Source organism: Sorghum bicolor, chromosome 7, assembly GCF_000003195.3.
Source record: "Sorghum bicolor cultivar BTx623 chromosome 7, Sorghum_bicolor_NCBIv3, whole genome shotgun sequence".
In the NCBI taxonomy this organism is placed as follows: Eukaryota; Viridiplantae; Streptophyta; class Magnoliopsida; order Poales; family Poaceae; genus Sorghum; species Sorghum bicolor.
This window is the reverse complement of record NC_012876.2, coordinates 62,037,267-62,059,334: the sequence shown is the minus strand read 5'-3', so window position 1 is coordinate 62,059,334 and position 22,068 is coordinate 62,037,267. Positions and strand designations below refer to the sequence as shown.

The 22,068-nt window shown below is 41.4% G+C and overlaps 2 protein-coding genes across 8 annotated transcripts; both read right to left on the bottom strand.

The window, feature by feature from the left end:
- On the bottom strand, positions 3,193-9,709 carry LOC8060923 (retinoblastoma-related protein 3). Of its 3 annotated transcripts, none has more exons than XM_002444626.2 (18): positions 9,425-9,709; positions 8,486-8,590; positions 8,251-8,378; positions 8,066-8,162; positions 7,914-7,960; positions 7,006-7,201; positions 6,821-6,887; positions 6,530-6,712; positions 6,230-6,423; positions 5,261-6,137; positions 4,980-5,118; positions 4,820-4,892; positions 4,565-4,741; positions 4,356-4,475; positions 4,142-4,277; positions 3,942-4,057; positions 3,721-3,836; positions 3,193-3,635 (listed from the first exon to the last, which is right to left on the bottom strand). In XM_002444626.2, the coding sequence occupies exons 1-18, from the start codon at positions 9,530-9,532 to the stop codon at positions 3,476-3,478; spliced, it is 3,039 nt and encodes a 1,012-aa protein (XP_002444671.1). In that variant the 5' UTR covers positions 9,533-9,709; the 3' UTR covers positions 3,193-3,475. The 3 variants fall into 3 exon arrangements, with proteins under 3 accessions (XP_002444671.1, XP_021319937.1, XP_021319936.1); XM_021464262.1 differs by having other exon boundaries at positions 3,942-4,054; XM_021464261.1 differs by having other exon boundaries at positions 6,230-6,420.
- On the bottom strand, positions 14,633-20,743 carry LOC8060922 (DNA polymerase zeta processivity subunit). Of its 5 annotated transcripts, none has more exons than XM_021465247.1 (6): positions 20,327-20,692; positions 16,359-16,522; positions 16,195-16,275; positions 15,985-16,097; positions 15,455-15,644; positions 14,633-15,324 (listed from the first exon to the last, which is right to left on the bottom strand). In XM_021465247.1, the coding sequence occupies exons 2-6, from the start codon at positions 16,384-16,386 to the stop codon at positions 15,119-15,121; spliced, it is 618 nt and encodes a 205-aa protein (XP_021320922.1). In that variant the 5' UTR covers positions 16,387-16,522; positions 20,327-20,692; the 3' UTR covers positions 14,633-15,118. The 5 variants fall into 5 exon arrangements, 4 of the variants coding, with proteins under 4 accessions (XP_021320922.1, XP_002444670.1, XP_021320921.1 ...); XM_002444625.2 differs by having other exon boundaries at positions 16,359-16,449; XR_002455194.1 differs by lacking the exons at positions 14,633-15,324; positions 15,985-16,097; positions 16,195-16,275 and adding an exon at positions 17,460-19,285 and having other exon boundaries at positions 15,511-15,644; positions 20,327-20,717.

Below are 22,068 nucleotides of genomic sequence, written 5' to 3'. Positions count from 1 at the left end.
CCCTGGCTTAGTTGGCTAGCCAGGCCAAGTTGAAAACGTGAACCAAACACTCCCATAGCTTTCTCGGCCTTTTGGCTAAGAGTCTATAAGTGTAGTATATGTTTTTATCAGTTGATCTAATGATGAATTGATGATGATACGTGGGATAGTGCCCACGATGATAATTAAGTTTATTTTTTTGAGAGAATCTAATATGGTAGCTTGCTATCAAAGTTCTCATGTATCGTTCTAGTGTTGTACTCCCTCCGTATAGGATTTAGAAGTTGTTTAGGATAACGACAATGTCTTAAAAATATAACTTTGACCTTTTAATTTTATAAAATATATTTAGAGAAAATTGATATATGTATACTTTTATGAAAGTATTTTTCAAGACAAATATATACATATAATTTTCACAGTTACAAACTGAACAATTTAAAAGTTACTGATGATGATTTATATTCCCAATGTTTAACACAAATCTTGTCCAAAACGACTTCTAAATCCTATATGGAAGGAGTACTATAGTTTGGGCCTGGCACACCCCAAACAAATTAAATTGAAATGTTAAAAGATGGGCTTCGCCCGGAAGAAAAATTTATTCAATTACAAAATATACACAATTTATTTTAAAATTGAGTTATTAATTTAACAAAATATACACGTTCATATTCAAAAATTTGAATTTAGGTAAATTAAATTTATCTAATATTTGGGACATAATACCGTATTTATTTGTGTATTTAAAATTAAGTTATTGAATTATTCAATTACAAAATATCCACAATTTCATATTTAAATTTTGAAGTTATTAAATTCAATTTATCTGATATATGTGGGACATAATATTAAATTTATTTTTGTATAGGGATGGGCTCACTACAATTTTGGATACCCTTGTGTTTGAGTGAGTGTTTTTCAGCGGTTACAAGCACTCCTATACCAAATCAGAATCTCCAGCAATACTACTTTTGGCGCAAGTGCAAAACCAGCACAAGGCGCCGGAACGAGATCCTCTGAAGTCGGCCTCAACGACTGCTCTCTACAGTCGGTCGATCCTTACCGTCCACTGCCATCTAAACGTCCAGCTTGCACCAGACTTCACCTGCTCCACACAACCCAACAGCAGCACGGCCCACCAGCTCTAGAAAGCTGCGACCCTCATCCTCAACGCTGCAAGGAGCAAACGCCGCCGTCTAGTACGCCGGTTGCCGGTTGCCGGTCTCAGGATCCATGCAAAGCAGGGAGATACAGCACGGCAAGGTCACCAAGAGGTGATGGCAAGAGAGACGGCGACCTATACGGCGAGTGCTGCATCTAGAACAGATTGACTATTTTTGTTGTTAATCTTCCCATCGATTGTGCCAAACATCGGACGCAATGATTAAAAAAAATAGAATATAAGCATTGGACTAATAGTTTTCGTGCATTTCTTTTGGAGTTCGAGGCATGATATTTAGAATATCATTTTCCATCACAATTGCTAGTTCTTATAAATTGATTACAACATTCAATCACGCATTTAGCAGAATGTTCAGTCTATACAATATTCTCAATCATATGGCAGATCCTAGCACTGCTCTGGCATGGTTTCTACTGCTCAAAGCCTTCACAGCATAGCCATGTCTGAAGCTAGATGAGCTCAAGCTTTGCAAAGGAGGAAAGCATGAAGGAGGTGGGCGAGGTAGAAACGATGCATACCGGCACTTCTGGGACAGCGACAACTTGGCTCTCGGCATGAACCTAAGCACGAGAATGGAGACGACGCGATATTCAGAGCAAAGATGGCGACGGTGTGGCTCTCGATGAGGGGATGGCGACGGCGCGTTGCTCACAACGTCGGTCCGCAGAGTGGAAGATGGCAGCGGTTATTTCACCGTAAGGACTAAGGACCTCTCGGCAGGACTTGGGCTACAATGGGCCTTGAGTTTATATAGCCTGTTTGTCATTTTGGCATAGATATCGTTGGATCAGCCACGGACGGTGCAGATGATCTGACTGCAGAGTACAGTCAAGGAGAGCGACTGCAGAGGATCTGATTCAAGGCGCCAAACGTTGTTTTGCAGTCCTCCATGTTGTTTTGCAGTTAAAATGCGTGCAACAGTTCGCCAAAAGTGCGGCGGACCACTAGTCCACCGCACTTGCGGTACGCCGCTGTTGAGCGCGGTTAGCGCCCAAGTCCTGAATCTAGCCACACCAGCGCTGCGGCCTTGTTTAGTTCACACAAAAAAAAAAACCAAAAACTTTTCAAGATTCTCTGTCACATCGAATCTTGGAGCACATACATGAAACATTATATATAGACGAAAACAAAAACTAATTACACAGTTTGTCTGTAAATCACGAGATGAATCTTTTGAGCCTGGTTAGTCCGTGATTGGATAATATTTGTCAAATATAAACGAAAATGCTACAGTACCGAATTCCGAAATCTTTTCGGAACTAAACAAGGCCTGCGTATCCAAGGCCTTTGCAAGAATCCAATTTTATTACCAAAGCCGGAGCCTTCATCTTGCTGCAAAATTGAGCTGATTCAACTGCATACACGAAGGTCTCAGAATTGAGCGTCACGGCACGGCAGGAGTGCAATTAGAAAGAATCAACAGATCTTTCATGGTGATGATGCCGAAGAAGATCGGTGCTATTACCGTTGATGCATTCAGATTGATTTGCCTTCATGCTGCTGTACCAAGGTTACTGCCAAAGTGTTAACCCAACGTCTACAGAGGGAGATTTGTAGACTCATCGACATCAATCAAACAGGATTAGGGATTAGTACAAGGCATGCATCAAATCCATGACCTGATGTTTAACCGTGGACCAGGTAGCCATATAGAAACTTGGCCCGAATCCCTGATTCATGGTCCTTTAGGGCAGCAAAGGCTTCAGCTTCCCTGAACGGCGCAGATAAGTTGCAGGTTGGTCGCTCTCAGAGACGGAAGAGCTGTTGGACTTGACGTCAGAACTCAAAAGCCCAGGATGACATCCCCGGAGATCCAAGTAGGTTATTGTAGAATTCAGTAAGTGCTCGAGACTTAAGCATCATGATTAGCAACAAGTACTCCATCGATGGATCTCCAGGAATCTGATGCAGTTTGCACCCACCCTGGCAGTTGCCTGAGCATGGTGAAAAGTCGTGCTTGCATCAGCTTCATGAATTGCTTAGTGTTTAGATTTTTTTACTTCAATATCTTCACGAATTCGCAGCTGTAAGGAGTTGACAAATGATCATTTTGTATTTACAGAACCTTTCAAAACTTATGAAGTTACATGGCTATGGTACTTATATTCTCTCTTACAAAGCGAGTTGGGTTAAGGGAGCTCTCAGGGCAGCTTTCTTATATTTTACAGAAGGTAGAGCTGCTCACAGAGATGTTTCCCATGTAAAAAACACAAACAAAAATAAGGGCCATCTAATATCTAGATCAGAGCATCTGAAACCTAACAATTTATAATAGGTTGTACTGGATTGGCGATGCAGCGTGACAGTCAATCACGAGTCAGATGGCTCGCATTTCACCGGTGTCTTGATGGGAACCACTTCCGTGGCTGCCGGCTTGGCATTTTGATCGCTGCTGAGGCTACTGGCGACAACCAGATCACTGACAACATCAAAGTTCAGTCGTCCGTTAACTTTCTTCCCACTGGACACACTGCAAGTAAATCTGGGCATCAGTTATCTGTTGTTGGAAACTGAATGAGCAAACCTTTAGTGAACTATTCTTTTTCTAAATTTACCTATTTAGGCGGTTATTGATAGCCTTCAGGTCCTTGGAGGGGCTTTGAAACGCATAGGTACTCTCGCCGACACATGCGTAGTAGCTCTTTGAGCTTGGGGAGAGCAAAGTATCCATCTGGAGAGTACAGTTATAAAGTTGTCAAAACATTGATGGAGGATTACCAAACTAGTTCAGTCAGGTGAAACTGGAAAGATACACCACAAATTGACAGGTATTTACCTTTGACGATCGAAGTGGTGAGACATACACATTATGAGTAGCAGAAACCTTCTTTGGAGACATGTCAGGAAGGTTTGGAAACCGAGCTAGCCGAGGAGATTCTGGGTATGGACCTACTGATACAATTAAAACATTTCAGCAAAGCCTTTATATAGTCAACACTAGAACGATGTTGCATAATTTCTGCGCTGGGCGCATACCATCAGCAGAACCTTTTTCCTCTTCTTTCTTCTTTGGACTAGCACCAGGTCCTACCTCCACTAACAAAGGCTTGACAGCAGGAATAAATACTTCATTGTAGAAAGTGATAATATCCACATGATCTTCTCCTGTTTTCTGGCACGATATAATTCAGTCAGATAAAACTTTCAACTCATTGCAAAATTCTTAAAAGCTAAAAACAAGATGGCTTACCCCATTACGGCTTCTTGGGGGCCAATGAACATAAACACTTCGGAAAACTTGTGGCTTGCATTGAGGTTGTTTCCTGTAGCCGAAAATAATCTCCTTGAATGAAAGTTCCAGTTGAGAGATCTGCAAATTGTTGTCAGTAAGAAATACAGTAGGAAATACTTTTATCTGTTAATAATGGAACTTCGACAGATTTATATGTAAGGATGTACCTTGGCAACTCCATATATGCTGCATAGTATGATCTGATCAATGTGCCTGTTGAAGAAAAGACCAGTCTGTTGGCTAAGGATTTGCTGGACAAGGGAATATACTCGCTCCAGAACTTGCTGAGAAAGTTGCAGTCTTTCACAGAGACTTCTGATTCTAATGGCTGCGAGTTTTGCTATCTGCAGGGATAGAAGGATATGCATGAACAGCAAGCATTTTATCTCTTCACATTACGATGCTTCTGAAGGGACACTCACCTTGCTAAAGAACACACCTATTCCTGTCTCTGCGCATGTTTCACCTCCCGCTGCAGGATTCGGTCTTGTTGGACTGCAATAAGAATAACAAAAGGGAAATTTCCACTTAAGCATCCAGCTGAGGCAAGAGTTCACAAAGAAGTCAGAAAGGAATATTAACCTTGCAAAAGCTGATTGAAGAGGAGGTGGTAACTTTGATTTAATAATGTCCTTCACTGGTGATCGAAATGAATTGCTGTCCACCAGCACATTTCTCCTCTCAGTGCATGCCCTTTTGGGAGACCTGACTTCATCTTTATCTACAGGAAAGACAATTAACAAAGAGGATGTTCAGTCACTTATTCACAAGATTGAAAAGTGGAAAACCCAAAGAAATACTGCTTTTAACACTTCAGGAATGTGCAATAGGCATTATGCTGATGGTGACTGATAAAATGATACCTTGCAAACGGTCCTGTTTCTGGAAGGGAAGAGGTGGCAGGCCACCCAATGAGATATTATGATGTGCTGCAATTGCATCAAGTGATGGCATTGGTTCAGCCAGTAAACCTAACCGGTTTATTTCTACAGACAGTGCCGGCCTAGCAACAATTAAGGAATTGTACATTGATGACCCTTTCTCCCATGCCATGCTTTCCAGCAGCCGTTCCTCAAGAGAATTCAGATGGCGCTTCAACTCTCTTGGGAGTGTATCTTCATGCCGAACAAAACCCTCTATGACTTTACTCAAGTCAAAGGCTGTAATGCCCGTCTTCTCCAACACAGCTGGGAACATCATAGTGACAGTCTTGTGAGTTGCAAGAACTAACTCTGCAGAACATGCAATCATACACCGATGGAAACGCTCATTAGACAAAAGTGATGTAAGATTGTTCCCACTCAAGATCTGTGACTCCGCCCTACACATAGATTCCAAAACCCTATAATATAGCTTAAGGGCTTCCATTTTTCTTTGCTCTGTCCAGATAGCATCCATCCTATTTGCGCTTCGCATATTAGTGCAGATCCGTTCACCAAAAGAACTGCTCGTGAATATGGCTCCAAGTATAATCCCAGCTCTGTGTGCAATGTCATCAGTTAGATCCTTATCACATGCTGAGAAGAAGCGCAATAGTTCCCCAGAAGGTTTTGATGGAAGGGGAGATACAGTACTCCGAAGCCACTTGGCAGTTGTCATGGCTGTGCTCACTGGAGTGATAGGAGCCATCTTTGAGTTGCAAAAGTTGCTTCCTTTAGGAGATAGACAAAAACGTGGAGGAGACATTGGATTTGGGCTTGATATTGATTTTGCAGGTGAGGCCATAACATCATACTTTCTCTGAAATACCACGACATACATACAATTTTAAATAATTTCAAAGCTTTCAAGTTATGAAGCAATGGATGAATAAGCTCGCTAGTTAGTAATACCTTTGTGCCTGGTAAATTAATGGCTCCACCTGAAAGGCTTCCACTGCCAAGTAAACTGTCCTCATCATTAGCAAACATGCGCTCATCTAGCTCGCCTTTTGTGTTAATTGCATTTTCATATTCTTTTTCCAGGATTAGCAGACTTGATTTTAATGAGTCTCCCTGAAGAAAATCCTTAAAAACTGTCAAGCCTTCTGCATCGAAGAAGAATCCTTAGTGAGACTGGGCAACAGACAAGCTTGTGAAACAAAAACATTGAATACGAAACATTAAAATCGTTCTTGCGCAGCAGGTCTTTACCTGGATCAATGAAAGACAAATTATCCTGTTGGCATGCTGAAGTAGCTGGGCATGGCTTCTTTTTCAGAACATCCATTATGAGAGTATTTGTCTTCTCCAGTGCTTTGCTCAACTCATCTTCTGAGGTATGATATTTTTCACACAGAGAAGCAATAAGACTGACTCCCCTATCTGACTTCTTAGCTGATTCAAACCAGTAAATGAACCCATGAGTTTTATGCCACAACTGCTATAACTAGCAGACCATGATTAGCAAACAGAATCTGTCAAATAAGAATTGGTTGCCATTACCAAAGTAGGATGAATCCTTTATATCAAAGTTCCTTAGCCGCACAGGAACATGAATGATAAGTACAGCCTGCAGGTGTGCAAAATAAGCAGTATCCATTACTTTCAAGTTAATTAACAGTATAGATCAATTGTCCTGCTGCAAGTGAAGACAAAATCCTTGTGAAGATCATAGCAGATGTCCTTACCAACACAGAAACCAGTTCATTCGTGGATGTCACAAGATCCTTGAATCTGCTGAATGTTTGGATTCTTAGGGCTAAAAAGAGCAACCATCCAAAGCGATAATAATCAGAAGCCTCTTGGTTGATTAATTCTGAAGAATTGCCTGAACACTTGCCATCATTTGACAAGAATAGCTCCTGGTATGCACGCTTGTAATGCCTGAACCAAAGACGTGATCACTTAGTCATCAATAGTTAATAATTTATCCTTTTATAAAGGAAACTATCGATGAGAAGGAAACAACAAAGCAAACAGCTGCATAGAAGTTAAGTTACAGTAGATATTATTGCTAATGGTCTTCAAAACAGATTATACATGAAGCTTGAAACCAATTAAGCACCTGCACTGTAGCACAATTTGCTCATATATCGTTGGCCTATTTGAATGGTGTCACAATCCTTAATAATTGTCTATTGGGGATGATTTTAAAAACATCTAAGCTGAATAATGGAACTTTAGCCTACCATTTTGAACTTTCTAGGATGCATAAGGTTTAGACAGGTTGTACAAAAGAGTAGTTTTGGGATCAAAAAAAAAAGAACAATCCAAGCTTGGGTATCCCAATATTTATGGTATCAGCCTTATAGGGTACATAAGTATTCTAGAGTAGTACAAGCAGTACAGGATATGCCTGCTCAAGTTATTGTACCAAATATACCTCCAATCCACTGAAACTCAGCATTGCATTTACAAAATACTCCAATGTGATTTCATTTCAGTCCAGCAAAACTAGTAGTGAATCAACATTGCACAGCAATTTACAAAAACAAAAGCTAAATATTTTATGCTGAGTAGCTACATGACTACATCACACAAGCAAAAGCAATAGAAAGTATAGTTTTTTAAACGCAAAATAGAAAGTATTATTTACCTGCTTAGCAAGCTTAAATGGACAACATTTGCTTGCAGTTCCTTCAACTGAGCACAAAACAAGGAAATGCATTAGTAAGAGAGCAAGCTAAAACATGTTCAATTCTAAAATGGATTCTAAAACAGGGGGAGCATACTAATTGCATAATATACCTCAAGCCTCTTTTCCCAATCTGAACCATATAGGCCAGTCAAAACGTGTGCAACCTTTAAGCAGAACTGTGGCATCTCCTTGAAAAAATCCACGATACTACATGGAATCAACAGAACGAATACAGGGATTAGCCTAAGTGAGAAGTGATTGTTCCTCAGCCAAACAAACCTAGCACGAGTCTTACTTCAGCTTAGACGCCCTCAAGATCTGGCAAAGTGAGACACTGCCATCTTCCTTCGACCTCCCCGCTTTGCTGAGCCTTGACACACAGTAAAGAACACAGGCAGACCAGAACCTCTCGATCTCCTCGGGCTACACATAAATCCAATAGGTAGCAGACATAAGCCATCATGGTCCTGAAACTGGATGGAAGAAGCACTAACTAGTAACTACACCAGAAACAGAAAACGCAATCTTACCGATCCGCCGCCCAAGGAAGACACGCTGGACTTGAGGATGTTCTTGGTCTCCTTGAAAAGCTGCATTGCCTGCCTCGTCGTGCTCTCGTCCAGTCCCAGCTTGCTCTGCTCGCCAGCAAACAACAGAGAAAATAAAATATTAGAGTATACGAGAATCTGTTACAGGAGAACAGTAGCGATAAAGTGGAACATCACAAGATTAGGGATATATATTTCTCCTAAAAATAGAACAAGCAGGACTCAGGAGTCAGGACTGCAGGTTGTAGTAAATAAACTCACAGGTACAGAATCACTAATGATATGACAAAGACATACGAAAGACAGTACTATCTACTATGACCCACGCCACTCCAGACTCCTCAATAAAAAAGTGTATAAAACAAAAATGAACCTTCAAAAGACACTTCATTTATTCGATTTTGAAGGATCAGCCACAGATATTTTTTTTAAAAAAAAAATACCCCAGTAGAACGCAAAATGTTGGCAGCGAAAGGTTGAAAACATAAATTTCCACACATCACAAGGAAACCGAAAATATTGGCTTGGAATGGTTTCCTTTATCTTCAAAATGAAATTCGAAAGATTAAAAGGGCGAGAAATTGGTTGGGATAATCTAAAAGTCAGTGGGACGAGAGCACTGAACCCCAAAGACCGTACCACAGCTAGAAAAGATGACACATTTCCCCCTTCAAAATAGACGAAGCAAAACCAAAGGAGAGCGCCAGATCCAGCCCAAATTAAACTCCAAACAAGAAAATCCGCCCAAATCTTCAATCTTCTATGATTTGTTTCACGAAGCAAACAGACACGAAGCGGCTCGAAGGCATCACCACTGGAAAAAAAAATCACGCCTTGCGCAGTGGAAAAAAAAACAATTCCAGCACCCAACGAAAGGTCAAAAAACCCCTTCCCGACGAAGCCGCGCAAGCGTACACGCACCTTGCACAGATCGGCGAACCTCTCCTCGGTGGAGGCCGCGGCGGAGGAGGGCCCATCCGTGACCCCCGACCCCGAGCTCGTCGTGGACGGCTTGGCGACTCCCTCCATGTCCCTCCTTCGTCCTCCGAGCACACCGCCAATCAAGCGTCCCGAAACCGCTGCCGCGGCCAGACCAGGCAGTCCGGCGACCGGAGGGAAGGCGGAGGGGGAGCTCTGTTAGGGTTGGGCGGTGGCGGTGGCCGAGCGGCAGCGGCGGTGGCGGCGGCTGTTGGGATGCGCGCCAAAAAGGAGTTTCGGACCCAAGCGACGCGCGCCGACTTGTTATATCTGCGGGGTGGCTTGCGCGGCAAAACCCACGCCGCGTGTCTCGCTGAGCGGTGGGCCCGGCCCTGGCGGGCGGGAGTCTGCTAGTTTTGGCGGGAGAGGTGTGGAGATGGCGGGAGATTTTGGTGGGAAGGGATGGGGTTGGGAAGAGGGTCCGGGTGGGCCCACGTGGCAGATTGGGCTGTCGGGATGCGGGACGCGACCACGTGCGCCGCGCGGCTGCAGCGGGCTGGGGCCTACAGGGCCAGGGGTAGAATCGTCCGAGGAAAAAGGTTCTGCGTGACGCTAAACAGTGAAACGTGCACAGTACGAGTCACTGCAAGATGCCAATTGCGAATGTGCGATGGACCTGCTACGCTGCTAGCCTAGTATTGGCCTTGTTTAGGTCTGTTTTAGATCAAAAAGGTTTAGATTTTAAATTTTTTATACTGTAATATTTTTTGTTTGTATTGGAAATTATTGTCTAACTAAAAATTAATTAGGCTCGACAGATTTGCCTCATAAATTATAAATAAACTATGTAATTGGTTATTTTTTATCTATATTTAATGTTTTATGTATGTGCGGCAAGATTTAATGTGACGGAGAATCTTGAAAGGCTTTTGGATTTTAGGGTGAACTAAACAAGGCCTTAGTTCTCACTCAAACTTTTCACCCATCACATCGAATCTTTGAACACATACATGGAGCATTAAATATAGATGAAAATGAAAACTACTTGTGCAGTTTGTCTGTAAATCACGAGACAAATCTTTTAAGCCTAATTAGTCTATAATTGAACGTTAATTATCAAATAAAACAAAAATACTATAGTAACTAAATCTAAAAAATGGAATTAAACAAGGCCATTATAGCAGTGTTTGCTCTTGGCTGCTACTGTTCACTCCATTAAAAATAGCATGCCTTATTTTGCTAAAGAGCCAAACAATTTAAATTTGATTGTATTTAGGCCTTATTTGGTTTCCTATAGCAAGAAAAAAAGATAGAAAAAATGAGAATGAGATCCAAACACTTGGATTTTAGAATGAGAGACCATAATCCAATTATCTATCTCAATTCTCAAATCTATTATTTTGATATCTTAACTACACAAAAACAATAATCACTACGAGGATAAGGTCTATAAAACTCTTGCTTTTTAATCTACATAATCTAGTATATATTTGTTGTCGAGAATCTAGATTCTCTCTATGAGAATGGGATCTAATTTTCAAATAGTCCCGTACAGAAAAATAGTATCAACATTTCACAAGGAGAATGAGATCTAAAACAGTTACTTATAGAAAAGTAATATCAACATCTGTATCTCTAAACGAATTAAGCAAAATCCAGTTAGTTGGGTTCTTTGTGGTACAATTGTTCATCCAAGGTCGTGTCATTCACTTGGTATGGATGTTTGCTATTTTTTTTATGTGTAGCCCCCGGCAACGAGACACCCTGGTAATTTCACCAATTTTGAGAATTACCATAATTTTTTTTCCAATGTTAGTGTGACCCGTCTAATCCCTCTCACCTTCGTATGTCTTATAAAACGGCAAGTCATTTGCCACCCTCCTTAAATACTCCATAGGCCTTTGAGCGGTGACTGAACTCAAACTAAAAACTAACTAAGAGGGGAAGGGGGGACAAAGTGTCCACTTTGCTAAACGTAGCAGGGTCAACGAAGCTAACTAGGTCACTAAAGGGGCAAAAGATAGGGAATTTTGCATGGTGTGGTGTATTGTAGTGGAATATTGTTGGGGCAAGGGAAGGGGCAGGTCAGGTCGACCTCACAAATTTCCAAAACTGCCTTGAAGTGTTGAACAAGATCTCAATGCAAAATGTAGAGTTCATAAGGAATGTTGAGCCGTTGCGTAAAGTCCTAGGGCGAGAGTTCAACTCTCCGCCTCGCATGCATGCGTGGAGGTGGACATTGCTTAAAAAATGCTTATACCGGTGCTCCTTGTTCGGGCGCCTACCATAACGCTAACTAAAAAGACACACAATGTCGCACATAGTCTCCATGGTATTTTTCTCGACCAAAGAAGTCGAGGCTTCCACCTCTCAGATAATCATGGGAGCCGTCTTTCATCATGGTAGAGTTCTTTTATATATAAAACAACATATATATTTGGTATAAAATTTTCATTTGTAGTTAAGTTACTCTCCCATTCTATTAAAAGTGTTATTTTTTACTTTTAGATTTTTTGTTTGACCATCCATATTATACAAAATTTTATGTAAATTGTAAAATAAATAAATTATTGTTAAAGTATTTTTTTGACAAAACAAGTCAAATATAATTGATAAAATAAATAAATTTAAAATAAAACAAACAGTAAAAAAAGAAATCTGAAAGTTAAAAAAGACAATTTCAATGAGATATCTCTAAAACTAAAAATTATGGAAATGACTCATCTACCACACCTATGGTGAAGCCACAACTCTCATCCCTTTTAGCCATGATAGGCTATCTCATCAACCTAGGCCCACTCAACCATACATGCAAAATTATTTTTAGCGAATTTAAAAAGTCATAACTTTTAAACCGAAGATATAAATTAAATTTCGATTGCACCATTAAATTTCTCATAACAAATCCTTCAAAACAAGATCACACATGGATATATTTAGATAAAATTTTATTAATAAATATTTATCTTTACAACTAAAAATTATAGAAGAAACATAGAGTATATGGATTTTAAAATCCGTAACAACGTACAGTCATTAACCTAGTAAAGTTAAAAATGATAATTTCCATGAGACACGGGATAAGAAAAAGAAAAGCAGTCGTACTAGACCTTGCGTGTGCTAGTGCCGACTGCAGTCCCTGGATCCTCGCACGGGTGCACCTGTCACGACCTGCATCGTCGCAGGCGAGGCAGGACTGCAGGAGCACGCACGAAATTCCCCTGCTATCCAACGGACGCAACGGACTCCTCGGATTCCGCTTCGGGTGCTCGCTTTGCTGAGGGCCTGTTTAGATTGGGGATGAAAATTCTTTGGGTGTCACATCGGATGTGTCGGAAGGATGTCGGGAGGGGTTTTTAGAAACTAATAAAAAAACAAATTACATAGCTCGTCAGGAAACTGCAAGACAAATTTATTAAGCATAATTAATCTGTCATTAGCATATGTGGGTTACTGTAGCAATTAAGGCTAATCATGGAGTAACTAGGCTTAAAAGATTCGTCTCGCGATTCTCAACTAAACTGTGTAATTAGTTTATTTTTTATCTATATTTAATGTTTTATGTATGTGTCTAAACAGGGCCTGAGAGCATGAGACTGCCAGAGCCTGACTACTTTCTCAGGAGTACATCGCTTGTCAAAGAAAAATCTCATGCCATCACTTTACCAACCACATTGTCCAACATGCATTTTTCTAGTGACTATAAGATCAGCTTCCACGCTTTTTTATACTAAATAAATAAACCATCCATGGAACTAGCTTATTTTTCTACCACATAACTTGAGTTTTAGCCTAGTGATAAAAATATAGACACACAACTTAGAGCAATTCCAATGAGATCCTAGTTGGGTCTATATCATGTTTTTAGGCACAAAGAGACAAAACACACACATGCACACAAAACTTTATCTATACACTGAAGTATGACAATAAGATTTCTCCTAGGGGCTTTCATTCATGGGGGTGTCCGAGCTCCATCCTCCCCATGGGCATGCCCTGCCCTATAGTCCTCGTGTGCACAACCTCCCTAGCATTTGTCCTTGCGCGCGAACACAATTTGCCCCCCCCCCCCCCCCATCCGCTCGAGAGCTCGCCCTTTTTGGTCGGCCCTCCATGTGAGCTTGCTCTTCCTGGCTGCTCAACCTTCGATGTGAGGTCACCTCCCCCGCCGATAGAGCTTTGGACCTCCCCACGAGTTCACCCCCCTAGGCGGACATTACTGTGAGTTTGCCTTCCCCAATAGCTCGAGCTCTAATGCTGATGGTTGTGGTGTCAATGGTTGTGGTGGGTGTGGTCATGCCGGTTGCTATGGGTGGAGGAAATGAAACAAGGGAGAAAAAAAGTTATGTGACTAACAAATGGGTCCCACATAAAGTAAGTACCTTGCTTTGGGGACCTGTTAGAGTTGAGCCTAAAAACACTAAAAAAAAGTAGGAGCCCCAAATAAAAGTAAAGATACTGATTTCATAGCTATGCTAGAGTTGCTCTTAGACTTAGGCTATCTCCAGGAGACTCATTTGAGAACTCAAACCTAAAATGGGTCTCCAACACAATACCTATAACCTCCAACCGAGTACCCATACAGAAGACCCATTTTGGATATCACGAGAGGCATAACCCAAATTTGGGTATCCTCTCTCCTCGAGACCCATTTGCAGAGAGTGTTGTCTTTTAGGTCTTGTTGTTGGAGAAGACCAAAAATAGGTATAAAATGGGTCTTGTATTTTGGGTGACGATTGTTGGAGATAGTCTTAGAAGCTGTTTGGATACAAGGGCTATATAATTGTTAGTTAGCTAAAAAATAGGCAAAATTAGCTCTAGTGCATCCAAAAGGGCTATTTTTTTGTTTTCAACTACTTGTTAGGGTCTCTCCAATTCCAAAAACAATAGTTGGTAAATTAACCACTTTTGTATTTTTTTCTCTCTTGTGCATCTGCGTTAGAACCATATTCCACGTCCTTTTACCTCCGGATTGGTAGATCAATAGGGGCACAGATATTTGCATACGATTGGATTGTTTTCCTCAACTGCAGAAAGATTGGAGTTGAGACAGGGAGCTATAGGAGAGCATTTTTTTTTTCAATTTTGCCAAAAAAAAAAAACTAGATTGCAAGTAGGTTTTAGAAACTCTTGGAGATGCTCTTAACTAGCTAGCTAGCCAATCCCAATTAATTTGGACTAATATTTAGCCAATCCCAATCAAACATACCCTTAGATTTGAGATTGCATTTTCTATAAACCGATATAATATATCTCGGGAGTCGAGACTGAACCTAATGCAAGGAAGTGAGGTTTACGCCGGAAACATTTTTAGAGTCAGATAATCAGGAGTCCATCCACTCTGCTGGACCTAGGAAATGTGCATCCACTTCGCGTCTTCGCAGCAAAACTCAACGGCAAAGAACCAGCCTAAAGTAGCATGAAGCTGATGTAAACACCATCTCAGAAAGAGAAATCAGGACGCAGGTATACATGACTTCGAGAACATCAGGGCGCAGGATGACAGCCAAGGTCAGTCCTCGACATGGAAAAAGGATGCTCATTCGCTCTTCATGCTTGGGTTAGCCTAGGGCAATCAGGTAGTCACATACCCATCTCCAAATCAACGGACACAATCTTTGTCCATTTCTCTAACCCAATGGTGACTTCAACTCACAGAGAATGCACATAGCAGTGTAGCACAGGCACTGATTCCTGTTATGCTGCCGGATCCTTCGGTTCTGTGATGCTAGGGTGCTCCAAGTAAAGCTGCATCTTCAGAGGGTCACAGCTAACTGACTTGATAGGGGTAATTTGCGGAGGCTGCATCCACAGCTTGGTGTCTGTAGGAATCCACAGCTGAGCTTCTCGGTCGTCATCGCCAGGGAGGGACCGGAAGTAGGCAGTGATCTCCCAGTTACCATCTATCAAAATTCAAAATACAAGCATGTTACTCCTTGAGAGATCTTCTACAGATATATATTCTTGCCTCTTACAGAAAACGTTAAGATGGTAAAAAATAATAACTTAAAATGATGAGATGAAATTGAGAACCTGATGGAAGGGGTTTGGTAACAGGCTCAGCAACAGTCAGCTTGATCAAGAATGCTCGCAGAGCAAACTCCAGGTTTGCCTCCTCTAACTTGGAACAATATGATTGGTTGACTGCAAGCTTGAAGACAAACTTCTCAATTGGTACATGCTCTTTGTCATAGAAGATGACCACAACCCTCTCTACCAATCCCTGGATTGTAAATATAAAAATCAAGGTTACTGTTATCTATGAATGTTGAATTAGAGCCCACCTGGAATATTTCTACAATTATAGTACTTATCAAGGGATTATCAACAGCTGAAAGCAACATATAAGAGAAGCATGGAAAAAATCAGTAAAAAAAAGGAGACAAAACAAGTAATCCTAAGATAAGTCATTTTGCTTCAAAACAGATTGTAAGCTATCAACTATCTACTTTGAAAACACCAAGCAAATAAATTCCCACTGTCAGCTACCCACTATCAGCTTTTTAAAACATTGGTGCACATAACTGCAGCAGGACCAGTTAAAACAGGGGTTTAAAGCAAACCTTCTGAATGAAAGGAAGAAGGCCGACAGTCACAGAGTGAATATAGCTAGCAAGTTCAGGATGCCGTGCTTTCTGGACCACTACATTCATATACCTTCTCCTCTCAAAGGCACCTACATATACATTTGTTTAATCTAACGAAACCTTTGCAAGCTGCCAAGCTCAGAGTTACTGAACTGACTTAAACGAAGAGGAACTCTTTACTCTTACGAGGAGGATAGAAGCCTTTGAGGAAGATGATGCAGCTGACTGCTACCTCAAGAAATTCCACAACCACCCGTGCTATTTGACCTATTTAGCAGAGAGACTAGTAACTATTAAAACAGCAAACCCCAGCTTTCCAAGAAACAGACAATAAAACTAATCATAACCACCTTGAGGAGTTTGATTCTTCCGATCCATAACTCCCTTCAGGTGAATCCTCCAATTTGGGAACAATTAAAAAACTTCTGTTAATCAGACCTCCTGCTTGTTTATATTCCAATGATTAGCATAGCCCAACAAGCCAGTGGCCACACACCACCAGATGGTTGTAAAGCTGAGAAACAAAACTTCAGTTCTAAATCAAATATGACCAATTACACAAGAACGAGAAAAGGATCAGGAAAGCAATGCAATAGACAACTAGATGACAGAAGCATAGCAGTCAATACTCAAGGTCATCATGCATAAGAACCACATTTCATATCAATAACGCTAGTGGCCAACCCAACATGTTGCAGCAAAAGCATATACAGGAAATGATTCTGAAAGGCAAGGTGCGAAGAACTGGAGAACAACACACTAGTGACTTTTGTTTCTCTCATCAATGCTAACAAATGTTATGGTTATCAATTAGCTGAAAGGATGGATTTTGGAATTTAATTTTAGTGAGTTGTGATTCCACAGTAATTCTTGAAATATCTAGTTTCCTAAGCGACATTACCTGCATATAATTTCAAAATCGAGCCAGCTCATACAATTATGGGTGAAACAATTCACCATGCTCCGAGGATTCATAAATGACATATGACTACAAATGAGGAGTTTCTACTTGAAGAGATCACAATGAAACACATGGCACCTTCATGGGAGTATTAACCTCTAGCACTTCTCAATGAAACATATAAGGCAATTTCAGTTGGTCATAGTAAACTTCAAACAGAAAAGAGAAGGTGTGAATGTGACATTGGTGATAAAATAGTTGACACTTTCAGGTGTTGTGGAGTTTGGTCATAGACTCTACACATTCATTTTCATGGTAGTTTTTTTAGGCCTGGGCTAACATTTATTTATTTTTTTCCTTTTCCAATATGCTTGGAGAATTAATCCTAATGCTGGGAACACATCCTAATTTCTCCGATATTGTCAGGGACTCAATTGCTCCCACCTTCTGGAGAAACAAAAAAGATGTAAACATTCTTTCTACTCCACATAAAATGACAGCATAGTACATTTGGAATCTGTCTATTTAATTGACACAAAAATATACTAACTTCCAATCTTTCATATGAGTAAGGACTCTGCTACTAATAGCTCACTGATCCCCAAAAGAATGTTATATATAGCTTCTGTCTCAAGGTGTGATTCATCTCCTGCAAAGAACTCATGCACACATCCATCCACTTCAATGAAAGAGCAACCAGGTTGCTTACTCATCCTACTATTGTCCATAGATGTCCGCAACTCATTCACATCAACCCACCTTGATGTGGTAGCATAGACATTAGAAAGTAAAACATGTCCTGCACACTTTTTTGGCTCCAATTCTAGGATCCTTTCTGCTACAAATTCTGCAAGTCCCACCTCTCCACAAGCTCTGCAGGCAAACAACAAAGACCGCCATACTACTACATCTGGGGCAATAGGCATATTTTTAATAAATTGTTCTGCCTCTGTCAATAGCTTTGCACGGCCCAAGAGATCAACCATGCATCCATAGTGTTCAATCCTCGGTGCAAGCTTGTAGACCATGGACATACGCTGAAAGTAATGGAACCCTTGTTCCACTAACCCTCCATGGCTACAAGAAGTAAGGACACCCAAAAAAGTGACCTCATTTGGCATAACCTTACCCTCTCCTTCCATCTGAGCAAACAAATCTAGTGCTTCACTACAGAGGCCATTAACAGTAAAGCCCATTATCATTGCCGTCCAAGAAAACACATCTCGCTTGGTCAATCCACAGAATATCTCATGAGCCTTGTTTATATCCCCACACTTTGAGTACATATCAATCAGTGAATTCTTCACAGAAAGCTCCTTCCCTAAACCATGAACATCACAGTAGGCATGAACATATCGTCCCAAGTCAAGTGCTCCCATTTGGGCACATGAAGACACAACAGTAGCAATTGTCCCATCATCAACCTTCATTCCAGTAATTTGCATGTCCCTAAAAAGGTTGACAGCCTCTTTAAACTTACCCAACTGTGTGTACCCAGAAATCATTGATGTCCAGCAAACCACGTTTCTCTCATGCATTCCATGAAATACCTTGCGGGCATCCTCAACCAATCCACACTTGGCATACATACTAATCAGAGAGGAACCCATATAACAATTAATTCCAGCCCCGTTCACCACAACTAAACTGTGACACAGCCTCCCTACCTTCACTTTGCCTGCCTTGGCAGAAGCAACAAGTGCATTCAGCAATGTGACATCATCCAGAGTAACTTGCTCCTTGACCATCTGGCCAAAAGCCTGCAAAGCTTTATTAGGCATCCCACCTCGTAGGTATCCAGAAATTATGGTGTTCCAAGAAACTGTGTCACAAGCTCCTTGAGGAGCAGAATCGAGAACTTGTCTTGCAGTAGCTGGATAGCTACAAGATGAGTACATGTTGATAAGAGAATTAAGGACAAATGTATCTGAAACCAAGCCAAGTTTGACAGAAAGGGAATGAAGCTGGGCACCAACAGAAACAGATGGGAGGCGGGAAGTGGCAGAGAAAGCAATGTTGAGGGAATAGTTATCGAGGGTCACATATCCAGAGTGGCGGAGCAGGGAGAGGAAGGAGAGGGATAGAGATGGGAAAGGCCCCAAGGAGAGAGATCGGAGGACAGAGTGGACAAGGGGGAGCTTGAGGAGAAGACCTGAAACAATTGATTGAGAGAGGAGGAGGGGAATATGGCAATGGGAGAGTCGTGGGATTGGAATTGAAAGGATATATTTGTGTTCAGGGCACAAGGTTTTGGCAGTGGAGAAGGGTTTTGACTTCCCAACAAATATTTGTGATGGTGCACCCATTAAATCCAATGGAGTTGACAAGTGATCTGTCACTGCAGGCAAGTGCTTGGAGGATATGGGAAACTGTCACCTACATTGCAAAGGAACACAACATGAGAGAAATAGATCATATTGTGCTGACAGTTAGCCATTTAAATATGTATCACAGTCATGGCCAAGCACTTCAGGTCCAATGCACAAGAATTCTGCAATTTTATAGCTTAGCAGTTAACGGCAGTAGTTTGTGACTTTGTGGTGGACTGGTGGACCGGTACCCAATGAACTGACACAGTCAGGAATTTGGGAGGCTCAGGGAAAATTCAAATATTAAAACGGGGACAATGGAATACTATTGACATATGACAACAGTCTCCACCACAGCAGCCATGTTGATCTGGCCATCCAGAAATGGCACAACATGCTTGAGGAACTCAGAGTGATCTTGCAACAGCTCCTTGGCGTGGAAGAAGGGGGCATATCTGGATGGCTGATTTTCGATAAGAAACAGAGCAGCGTGGAATCAAGCTATCAACAAAAACGTCCCAATCATAAAGTATGCATGCCGATGGCTAATGGCACAGAACATTCTTATTTACTTCAGCTTTGAGGCAAGCAAGGCGGTCACATCATTAGTTGGCATAGTCATCTTCAGCACACAGTTTGTTAGGTTCACCGTCCACAACCTCAGATCTCTTTGTACTCTCGTCTCACATGGGTAAACACTCACAAGTCACAACACGCTTCTTCTCAGAAACCAATTGGCGATCCTAGCATCAAAGATCCAGGGGCCAGGAATTTTTTTTAGCTGGGGCAAACTCTATGCGCAAGCTACATGCTAATCAAAAGCACCAAACAAAACCATGCTTAGGGAGGAGGATACCACACAACCATCAATAAGCTCCACGAAAAGCAGCGCTTTGGCTAGTAGACGAATACAAATATTCAGACTTCCAATTCAGGCATCATTTGACTTTTATTAGCACATTGGTTTATCGAGTGCTAGCTACTAGTGGCACATTAGGTGAGACTTTTAGAATCGCTATTAAAAAACATTCGTTTATATAAAAAGATGTTTGTCATTTCCTAACTCGATCAAACGGAAGTCGATTATTATTGCCACGGAAAAACACACCTTTGGCTCTGCTTCACTGCTTGCACCTTGGCCTTGACCAAATCCAGTTGCTGAGGAGCTGCTACCCCTCTCTACCGTTGACCTATCCGTGGCAGCAGTTAGCCCTAGCTCTGGGTTGCTGTACCTTGCGCTGCTCCTCCTCTTCACTCCATCGCCGGCTCGCTGCTCGCCCGCACTCCCACAGGCCACAGGCCGCTCCCAACTCCGCTCCACCTGGCCGTCGTTCGGGCCGCTCCTGCTCGCTCGGGCGGTTGAGGGCTGGCGCGCCGGCTCGGGCGCTTTCTGGCGGCGGGCGGCGGCTTGCGTGCGCAGCGGCCGGCCGGCCCTATGCCTCCATGCGGATTGGGGTCGGCCGGTCGGGAGATGGGTGGTTGGGTCTGCCAGGAAAATAGGCCAGCCCATATGTCTACGAGCTAGCTGGGCCTTGTCCCTTAGGCAAATAGGCCAGCCCAAAACTCTGGAAAAATGAGCATTCCAATGGATAAATTTCGTGAACACAATTGCACAAATCAGGTAATCTTTTTCTTCTAAAAAAAGGTAATCTCTCTTTTTTGCGAGGTAAAAGTTTATGGTATTTTTCATTTAAAATGGATGAGGAGAAATTGCATAAGATCTTGACCAAAAAAAATGTATTTGTTTTTTTTATTTCATTTCATTTCAAAACAATCATTTTTGAGCTGCGCTATTGACGCCGATTATATGTTGTCTGGTTTTCAATTCGGCGATCAAATGGCTACAACTACAAAATGGTTGATGTGATATTACAAAGAAGTGTATGCTCTTCTTCTGCCTCAAAGTCCTCCGCTTGGAGGCCTTTGAGGGAGAAAACGAGAAAACCCCTTGAAGATCACTTTTCTTCCTCTAGCTTCTTTCTTCTTATCTGAGAGGAAACCATGGCAATGCGTGGGTTTATATAGGCAACAAAGGATGCTAAAAGAGCCCGCCAAATGAAGTGAGTCATGTGAAATTGTAGAGGTGTTCAGATTCTTCTTCCACATCTTTTTTCCTAGTTGCGCCACCTGGAGTCGTACTTTGGGAGGTTGGACTTTGGACAACGCCAAGGAACACCGGCATAACTTGCCAAGCATAATTATTGAAAAAAAAAATACCTGAAATGTGATTCCGAATTCCCCACCATTTATTCACAAGTGCCTGTAAAACATGAAACCTTATGTGTTAGTAACATGTAGCAAACACTATGGAAGCTGCAAGATGACAAATTGTCTATAATAATGCTTTTCGTGCGTGAATAAATTTGCGTCCAGAAATAACTAGCTCAGTTTTTCTTAAACATATGAGTATAAATGGTTAGCACTAAAACCAGAGAAGAAGAAGAACAAAAAAGCCCTAGAAATCAGTTAGACAGTTAGACACTATCTAGAAAGTAACTAATCACAAAAAAAAAAGTTTCTAGAAAGTAACAACAGAAGATTTGGATAAGATAGCTTTCAGGATGAGGCATCCAAAATAATTCGAACTTGATAATGCTTTAGGCCTTGTTTAGTTCCCCAAAAATTTTGCAATTTTTTTTTTCAGATTCCCCGTCACATCGAATCTTTAGACATATGCATGGAGTATTAAATATAGATAAAAATAAAAACTAATTGCACAGTTTGGTCGAAATTGACGAGATGAATCTTTTGAGCCTAGTTAGTCCATAATTAGACAATATTTGTCAAATACAAACGAAAATGCTATTATTCATATTTTGCAAAAGTTTTTGGAAGTAAACAAGGCCTGAG

Excerpts from the sequence above, each read along its gene's own strand:
- LOC8060923 (XM_002444626.2), bottom strand. The coding sequence starts at position 9,532 with ATGGAGGGAGTCGCCAAGCCGTCCACGACGAGCTCGGGGTCGGGGGTC. Across the intron at positions 6,713-6,820 it reads AAAGGATTCATCCTACTTTG|CTAAGAAGTCAGATAGGGGA; the intron begins GTAATGGCAACC and ends GGTTTGAATCAG. Across the intron at positions 5,119-5,260 it reads GAAACAGGACCGTTTGCAAG|ATAAAGATGAAGTCAGGTCT; the intron begins GTATCATTTTAT and ends TCTTTCCTGTAG.
- LOC8060922 (XM_002444624.2), bottom strand. The coding sequence starts at position 19,215 with ATGGGTGCACCATCACAAATATTTGTTGGGAAGTCAAAACCCTTCTCC.